Below are 9171 nucleotides of genomic sequence, written 5' to 3'. Positions count from 1 at the left end.
GAAGGCTCCTCCAAAGCCTGCGGCTCCTCACCTCCACCCGTGAGGGAGGGAGGCCCTGGGCCCAGCTCTCTCCTCCTCCCCGCAGACTGCGAGTGCTACGGCCACTCCAACCGCTGCAGCTACATCGACTTCCTCAACGTGGTGACCTGCGTGAGCTGCAAGCACAACACGCGGGGCCAGCACTGCCAGCACTGCCGCCTGGGCTTCTACCGCAACAGCTCGGCAGAGCTGGACGACGAGAATGTATGCATAGGTGAGCGCTCGAGCCACCTCGTGCCATGGGGTGGGCTTCGGTTCAGGGGGCGATGCGTCCACCTGGGTGCTCCCGGAGGATGGCAGCTGTTAGGGCAGCCTGCCACGCCATCAATTTCCTGATGGCAAAGCCCAAATAGTCTTTTCCGACTAGATTCAGCTGCATTGCTGTAGCAGGAGTTGCTTAGACATGGGTGGGGGTGGTCTTTGTACTCGTGTTTGTGCTGTTGGACCCCTCTCATGCAGCTGTGCCCTCCCAGCCCCTGGGCTGTGCAGGCTCTCCCAGGGCCCTCCCATATCATGTAGTCGGGCTCTCCCCAAATCCCCAGCATCTCCAAGGGGGACATCAGCAGGCACAAAGTCCGTGGGCAGGACAAGGCCTGACGGCGCTGTCTTTGGCCAGAATGTAACTGCAACCAGATCGGCTCCCTGCACGACCGCTGCAACGAGACCGGCTACTGTGAATGCAAAGAAGGCGCCACGGGGCCCAAGTGTGATGACTGCCTGCCCAACTACTACTGGAGGCAGGGCTGCTTCCGTAAGTACCCCGACAGCACCGCGGGCATCCAACCTGAGCCAGGGGCAGCAGGAGGAGGGCCCAGGCACAGGGGGATCTCCAGCACCACCTGCTCGGCTGCCCCGTGATGCTCAGGCTGTGGGGTGAGCAGATTCCGACCATTCCTCCCAAATCCCAAAAGCTTTAAAGTCTGCAGCGCCTCACTCTGTTCCTGCAGCCTTGGGCCTGATCTAGCCCTGTGAGGGTGGGATAATTTAAGCCCCAGGAGCCATAAAGGAAAGCCAAAAAGCTTTCTAGCTTCTGCTGCAATCGAGGGGTTTAAGGCACCGTGGACAAACTCCCCTCACCTTCCCTCCCTCCCATCCCGTAGCCAATGTCTGCGACGAGGAGCTCCTGCTCTGCCAGAACGGCGGCACCTGCTACCAGAACCAGCGCTGCATCTGCCCCGTGGGCTTCAAGGGGGTCCTGTGCCAGCAATCGCGGTGCGAGGCCGACAAAAAGGACTGCGACGGTGCCCACAGCACGCGCGCCGGCCTCGGCACCGTCCTCCTCGGCGTGCTCGCCCTCCAGCTGCGCGGCTTCGTGGACCTCTGAGGGCTGGGAGGAAGGAGCCCAGCCGAGGCACATCACCCGAGGGACCCGGGGAGCCCGAGGTAACGGGTGGCTCTCCCCACCGGCTCCTCCGCCTTCCTTCACGCTAGGACTTGCACAACGTCTTTCGGTCCACTTTCCAAGCAGAGAGGTACGCAGAAAACCAGGGGCCGACTCCTGCCCGCGAAACCATCCCTGCTGTAGCCGGGGTGGCCGCAGCACCGCGCCGGCTGCCAAGCAGCAGCGAGGGGACTGCACCAGTGCACACCAGTGCACACCAGTGCCGCGGCCCCGCAGGGACCCGTGGCCCATCCTTCCTCCCGCGCAGCGATGCTCCTTCCCTGCTCTGCACAGGGCAACCAGGGACCACCAGGGCCCTGGTGAAACAGTGCCGCGATCCAAGGGATATTTTTTTTACGATTAATTTATTTACTTTGGTATAGGCTGGGATGTTCTTTTTGTTCCTTTTTTTTTTTTTTAAACCCCTCTCTTAGTGTCCCATTTTGACAGAACCTGTCATGGTACCTCCAGAGCCCCACCACACTACAGGGAGGGAGGGCAGAGGGGGCTCTGGTCCATCCTTGCTGCATAGTCTCACATCCCACTGGCGGCCGGGCCATCCACGTGCTGTTGCCTACAGCTCCAGTTGCTGCATTGATTTTGTATTTCATTGACGGGTTTTGTTTTCTTGCACTTAAGGAGAACATAGGGGGCCATTAGGCATATGGTATGTGAGGAATGCAGTGTCTTATCCACCCATTTCCGTATAGTGTACGGTTTAAATACTTTTTTTTTTTTTGGTAGAGACTTATTTTTCTTTGGATTAAATGTTATAAAAAAAAAAACACAACTTAAAGGGACGTTTTGCCATGATGGTGTACTCTCCTACAGTAAAGCAACTATCAACTGCTGCTTGATCACCCCGTTTTCCTTTCTGTGTGCACAGTTAATTACAGGTAAAGACTTTTATTTTTGGATTCATAATGTCCTCTTGTGTTTTCTGAGTCGCTACCAAGGTGCACCACATAGTGAGGGAGACGGGAGGGAGGGGTTGCTTCATCACTGAGAGCCATTAATTATTTCTCCTAATTACTTTGCTGAACTTAGGTTACACTACTATCTGTAGACAATGAACAGAGCCTGAATGATATATTAAGCGCCGGTCTTGTGCTGAAATGCCATTTCCAAATGAGCCTGCAGCAGAAGGCTGGAGAGGCCGGGGATATTTCTCCAGGGGGGGATCTCAGCTGTCCAACCCCGCTGCATCACCCCACAGAGCGGGTGCCGTGCTGTAGAAAAAGCTGTTTATTTCAATATCTTCAAGCAGCCACTTCAGTATAGAGCTCATAGAGAATCAGCTCATTTAAGGCTCGTAAACGTGCTGCTATCGGAGGAAGCGTATGCAGTCGAGCATATAAAAGAAGGCAGGAGAAACCTGAGACAAGAAATAAGGGAACTCTGTCAGAACAACAGGAGCATCATCAGCACAAGAAATTTAATTTTGGCTTAGCCAAAGCCTTACCAAGCCAGGAGCTGGTTGACCAGAGGAGTGCACCAGCAGGATGCTGCCCTCTGAGCCAGCCCAAGAGCCCCATGCAGTCCAGGCTGGAGCCACCCTGGCATTTCCAGGTCTGGTATCCTTGCCCGAGTGCAGCTCCAAGAAGTTCTCTCAAGGTTTCTGTTCTGTGTCAGTGCTCTGTTGTCCTGTCCCTACAGCTCACACTCATCACTGCTTTTGGCTGGCGCTGGGAACGGACCAAGTTTTGCAAGCCCAAGAGGCTGCAGCATCGTCCTGCCTAACGCTGCACACACCAGCGTGCACCTCCACCGAGAGGATGCAGTGAACTTTTCATAAAGGAAGCAGAAGAAAACTGGAGCGAAGGCACAAGACAGATAGTGGCACATCAAAGAGCAACATGAAGAAATGTGGGGCCTATTTTCAGTGGCCAGGACTTCAGCATTTAACATCACAGAGGAGGGTCACAGGACTTAATTAATCCACCACAAAAGAAGTGAGGGTTAAACTCACTCTGCCGAGATTTGATTTCTGAGGGAGGGGGCTGACACAAGCATTTCCTCCCTTTAATGCAGTCATTTGCTGTCTGTTGCTATTGACACTTGCTCTTTCTTTGTACTTTCTTACTGAGATATATTTAAAATCCTCATACGCTACCGTTCGTACAGGTAGTAACACAGAACAGACTGTAACAAGATCAAGATCTCTAATGGCACTTCTGGAAGGTGAAGCACACATTCTCCTCTCCCTGCACTAGTGTTTTTCTCCAGCAAATTAGATTAAGCAACAGAAAATTTACTACTTCATAAAGCTATATCCCAGACAAGCTCTGCACCCAGCAGCTTCCCTGCAATTGCACACTTTTATTGCGATGCAAGCAGGAACGTGTCAAGGAGCAACAGCACCGAATTCCTGTAGAAAATAACCACAGGAGAGCACAACAAAGCTTGGAACAGCCCAAGAGAGATTGCTGTAGGCGATATACCACTGCACTAGCCCTTGGGGGGATTTTCCTTTGGTTGATCGGGTGTTGTTTGGTTGGGTTTAGGGTTTTCTTTGTTTGCTTTTAGGATAAAATGTCACTGGTTTCCTAACCAGGTCACGAAGTTGGTGCTGCCTTTCTGTGAAGCCCAAGTACCACTAGTGTTCAGTCCTGGACCTCTTTAACCAAAGCCTGGTGAATAGTTCAGTAACTGCAAGCAGACGTGGTGCTAATCCTCCTGCAGTTCTGCCAGAGGACACTCGAATACTGTTCAGGAAAAAAGAGAAACCAAACACAAGCCTACCCTCCACCCTACCCATACAATCCTTAGGCTCTTGCTACTGGTGCAGAAGCACAGACCTCAGAAATAGTAATTGCAAAGGACAAACGCTCCAGACTTCATCTCCCAGAGGAAATTAAGTGGCATGCAGCCTGTGAGCAGGAGCAGAGGAGCAAGTTCCAGCTGGGGCAGTCAACCTCCTGATCTCCTCTTGCGGCTGCTGCACGGGGCTGCCCCTGCTTGCTGCACATCAGGACGCTGCGTTATCTGCCTAAATGCACTAAACAACTTGCAGTCACCTAAGAGAAATCACCGCAAGACAGGAAAAGATAATCTCACACCAGACTTAAGCCTGGTATTTAAGAAAATAAAGCTACAGAAAGCTTCAGCGCTGAAAACCCCTCAGCTGCAGCCGTCAGTTAGCAGAGAGGTGTGCACAAGGAGAACGGAGCATTATTGAAATCAGAATGAGAGAAACCAGCACAGCAAGTACCCGCAGAGCCTAAAGTTCTTCTTTAAGAGACGTTTGTGCGTTAAGAGGGAAGTTGTCCTAAATGGGACAAGCTGTCCAACGAGCTTGCTACTTCACCAGTGGAAGGTTAACCAACGGGTACTTCTCTTTCCGAGAAAAGCCACTTGCGCTCTTTCAAGAGGTTTTCGTGTGTATCCTGCCGCCCGCGTGCAGCCGGCATTTGATTCCTTTGAAAAAGTTTTTAAATTATACTTCTGTCTGCAAAGAGGCGACCTCTTCAAGCTGTATAAGAAGAGCTTATGATTTTTCTTGTTTACCTCAAATTCTTCTCTGTTTTTTAACTATTTAGAGTACCCAACAAATCCAGGTATTCCAAACCAAAGCTGCCCGGTGAGAGGGATCACAGTGGCCAGGCTGGGCCCACAGCCCCAGCTGTAGAGAAGCCAACAGCAGCCTGGCTTCACGCACATTCACTCACTCACCAGATGAAGTGTGAAGCCTATAGGTGCCGTGAGCTGCAGACAGAAGAAGGGGGGCGTAAAAGAATCTGCTGGAACTTACCGGGTATGGTGGTGGTTGGTTGGTTTTGTTTTGCTGAAGATGGGGAAGCAGATGCCTCATCTGGAAGAGGGGTTGTACGCCTTGCGCAGGCTAGAGTAGCAAAAGCAGCACGCCGTTAGTGGTGATGGTCTCACCAACCACTTTTATTCTGTATTTGGCTTCTGTGAAGAGCCTCAAAAGTAAATCAAGGATAAAGGCGTTGAAGTATAGAGCGCGTTATTGCCAGAAGTGACAGCAGATCTGGAGTCTGAAGAGCTTTCCATCGCCACCCTTCTGGCAGGGATGTGGTGCTTGGCCACTGTCATGCAGAAACTGGCTAAAAATTGCAGTGATTTGAGATGCAGAAATGAACTTCAGACTGTCCTAAAGGCTCCTTTTATCATTTTTATTCTCAAGGTGTCATAACAAGCATCACTGCAGGGTGAATCGTGTGAGGGACGCGTAAGAATATCCATTTTTTCCCCAGTGCTATGTTTTCTCCCAGCCAGCAGCACTACAAAGCTCCAAAAGCTCCATCCCCACCCTGCTCTGTGCTATTTCAGGGATTACAGAGAAGGGAAACCTCCTTTGTAGCAAAGGAAGGAGATCTGGCTTGATAAAACAGCGCAGGCAAGACAAAATGGGACAGTTACATCAGTGAAACCTGTCAGGGTGATAAAACAACTTTTCTACTTTTTCACAGTATCGAATGTACTCGAGCTACCTTTGTTTTCATTCCTATCACTGTTTGCCTGGGAGTTCGTGGCAAATTAGTCGAGGCCTTAGCAGACAGGTACGTATGGCTGGAAGGTCTCGTGTCAGCAATATTCAATGCACAAGACTGCTTAGCTTACATTTATTTGTATTAAAGAATAACGCATTGGGCTCCTTTCCAAGCATCTTAAAGACAAGAAAGGAGACCTAATATACGAGTTGGGAACGGACCCGTTGTGGCAAGAGACTGTATTATATTGTTAACATTATAAATTCCATTTACAATACAGCAGCCATTTCATCCATCATTTATTCATGTAGACTAGAGGGAGCATCTCGCATTTCTAGGACCACAGTTCTGCTTATCCTCGGTATTGCCACAGTCCATAGGCCACGAATAAAGAGCCCATCTCCAGTCGTTGGCTGTTTCAGTCTCTCCTGTCTATAGGGAAAAGTAAACCACGACATCTCACCACACTTCAGTAACTACAAAAAAAAAAAAAAAAAAGTCAACTGAAATCCTGGGGTTTCCATGTTATATTTGGGTCTCACCTGGGACTGAGAATATTGTTTGCCCTCATCAGTATGTTTGGCCACTGCAATTCCTTCTTGCTCTAGGAGCACACACTGATCGGTGCTGCCACGGCAGGGAGTTATTTCCTTACACAGGAACAGACTGAGCTCCTTGCAGGGCACAACTCAGTCTCCCAGCCCCTGTGCCTTCACCCCCTGGACCCAGCTGCCAATTAGTTTCTGCACACAGCTCATCTGCAAACCAGTGCTGTAACACCTCATCGCCTCACCAGTGCTACCAGCACTGGAAGGGTGAATTTAGACCAGAGACTGGGAAGAGCTGCTGGTGTTCTCAGCGCTGCATAGGCCTCCCCCTCAGCAGCATCGCTCAGCTCCCGTGACTCCCACCCCCAGTGTGAGCGATCACCAGCTCCCAGCGTTTCTCAGGCGTGGGTCCTGCTGCCACCAGCGCACTGCGAAGCAAAACCCTCCCAGCTGTTTTTCCCCAGAGCAGGTTAACACCTCTGCAAGCGCTCAGCTCCTCTGGCAGGCTGGCAGACTTCTGTGGGTGTAACTGGCAGAGCAACCCTGCCCCGAGCCAGCACCCAGAGCACACTGCACGTACAGTGAAACAGGTAAGGAGAACTTCTTAAAGCACCTGTTTGGATGTTCTCATTAGAGATACGGCTCTGGTTTGGAGTAGTGGTACAGAAAACAATTGGAGTAAAGTTTAAAAGAGGAAGGAATAGACAGAATGACAGTACACCTTTACAGGTAAGCCTACTTCACATACAACCAAAGAATTAAAAAAAAAATACTAATCACAAAATAGCCTAATCCTTAGAAGAGATTTTCCCTTCCTAATGGTACCAGTAACCAACAGCACCACACAGGGAACTGGTTTTGCACTGAGAATTAAGATGCCAAGCTTGGAAGAAGAATGAAAGCCTCTGTGTAAGAATTTGAACACTTATTCCAAAGTGTTTTTTTGGCACAAATTCCAATTAAACTGTTTCTCATTAACTTGTGTTGAATATATTCTTTACTGATTTTTCCAACTTCTGCGCTCAGTGAAGGAGAATCACTGCACAACCTCCTCTGTCATCACTTCAGAGATAACATTTAATGAATAAAGCAACCTACACTCACAGCTTACAGACTGCCCATAATACTAGAGTATTTTAAACACACAATGGAAATAGCAGAGAAGTTATCAAAATTGTATCTGATCTGTTTGTCCCCCAGTGCAGATTTTATTTGTATCCCTAAGAAATGTGCTTTCAAATAGAGTTTGCCTGTTTGTAACACATTATGGATATTAAAGATGGTTTAAAAAAAAGTTAATTCCAACTACAAACCTAATCTGAGTGATATGGGAAAAGTGTTCTGAGTGCAAAGCACTCCCACATTTTATTCCATAATACACCCGTAATGATACAGACTGATACAGTAGGATTAAGCTATTGCTGGAAGATCAACAACTTACATCAGACAAATAAATCTAGGATTACATGAAAAAAAAAAAGTTTGAGGCCCTGGCCATGCCTCACAGATGATTTATGGAAAAAGACAGGAATTATCAAGTTAGATGATTTACATGCTGTGTACATAATACAAGAAAAATGAAATGTTAAAATAAAATTCCTTCCAGCATGTACTAAGGATCGTTCTCAGAAGAACACATTCTGAAACACACCGTTTAAGCAGGAAGAAAACAAGAAGAAAGGTCTCAGAGAAAATTCCCTTGACCAAGTTCTGTTTAATGGCCAGAAAAGCATCTCCTCATTCACGCTGTTGGCAGCTTTACTTACACAAAGGCTGTCCACATGGCTTCCACAGCTATGGGATCTTACAGCAGCTTGCAGAACAGCAGCCTTTTAACATGCTAAGAAACAGCAGGCAGGACAACACATCCCTGACAAGAAGGTTTCAAAGACAGCAGTGTTTTAAAGTATTCCTATTAACATAAAGGGAGGTAACACCTAGGGATGGATCCTGTGAAGTGGGAGCAACAAAGTGTCCAATTCCTGGCACTCAGATTCCTTCAGGCAGCTTTCCTTCTCACACAAGGTGCCCAATATCAAGGAAGAGTCATGGCAGTTTTAGAGGCACGTATGCTGCTGACAGAAGGTCAGGGTTCACTGAAGCAATTAAGAGTGCAACACGGTGAATGACTCGAGCTGAACACTGCACACACATCCCCATTTCACTTCACAGGCATCTCAAAGGCCAGAATTCTCCCCTATTATCTTAAACGCTCAGCACAATGAGCTGGACACACACAGACAGCAAATAAAGCCTCCCAACACACCTACAGCACAGTTGGTGCTGGTAAAGCACATTTCTTCTGAGCTCAGGTACGTCAAGCATGCAGGTTACACTGGCAGCAATCACCATCCACCTGCTATGTGGTTTTTTGTTCTGCAAGCCACCCGCCTATCACTGAACTGGACCACACAGACTGCTTTGGAGGGGGTTAAATAAAAGAACAAAGGTAACACTCAGCATTGCAATGAATGTGTCAGGACAGAAGCATAAATAAGATTATGCTTAAACTCCGGCCTAAAAAATCTGGCAGCTCATTCCCTTAGGGAAAGCCACTGCTGTTATAGAACCAAAACCATCCTCACATATTGCTTAAACATTTTTCACTGTACCTGAACCTGCTCCCGTTACATGACAGGTCTTTATTTTCAGGCGCAAGATTCACTTACCAGAGCTCGTGCGCAAAGGTAAGATTGATGGTTTCTTTCTAGGTCTCATAGCATCAGGCCTCAGCACAAAAGTCAGGCAG

At 48.7% G+C, this 9171-nt stretch overlaps 1 protein-coding gene across 2 annotated transcripts in view; it reads left to right on the top strand.

Moving 5' to 3' along the window:
- Positions 1-2337, top strand: part of NTNG2 (netrin G2) — a 46064-nt gene extending 43727 nt beyond the window's left edge. For both annotated transcript variants that reach the window (XM_072025331.1, XM_038165071.2), the window contains 3 exons: positions 86-253; positions 656-790; positions 1140-2337. In XM_072025331.1, coding sequence (XP_071881432.1) covers positions 86-253; positions 656-790; positions 1140-1363 — 527 coding nt within the window. In that variant the 3' untranslated portion in view covers positions 1364-2337. The remainder of the gene's footprint in view (positions 1-85; positions 254-655; positions 791-1139) is intronic.
- The last annotated feature ends 6834 nt before the right edge of the window (positions 2338-9171 follow it).

The sequence above is a fragment of the Anas platyrhynchos genome, chromosome 18 (assembly GCF_047663525.1).
Source record: "Anas platyrhynchos isolate ZD024472 breed Pekin duck chromosome 18, IASCAAS_PekinDuck_T2T, whole genome shotgun sequence".
NCBI lineage: Eukaryota > Metazoa > Chordata > Aves > Anseriformes > Anatidae > Anas > Anas platyrhynchos.
This window is presented reverse-complemented; position numbering and strand designations above follow the sequence as displayed.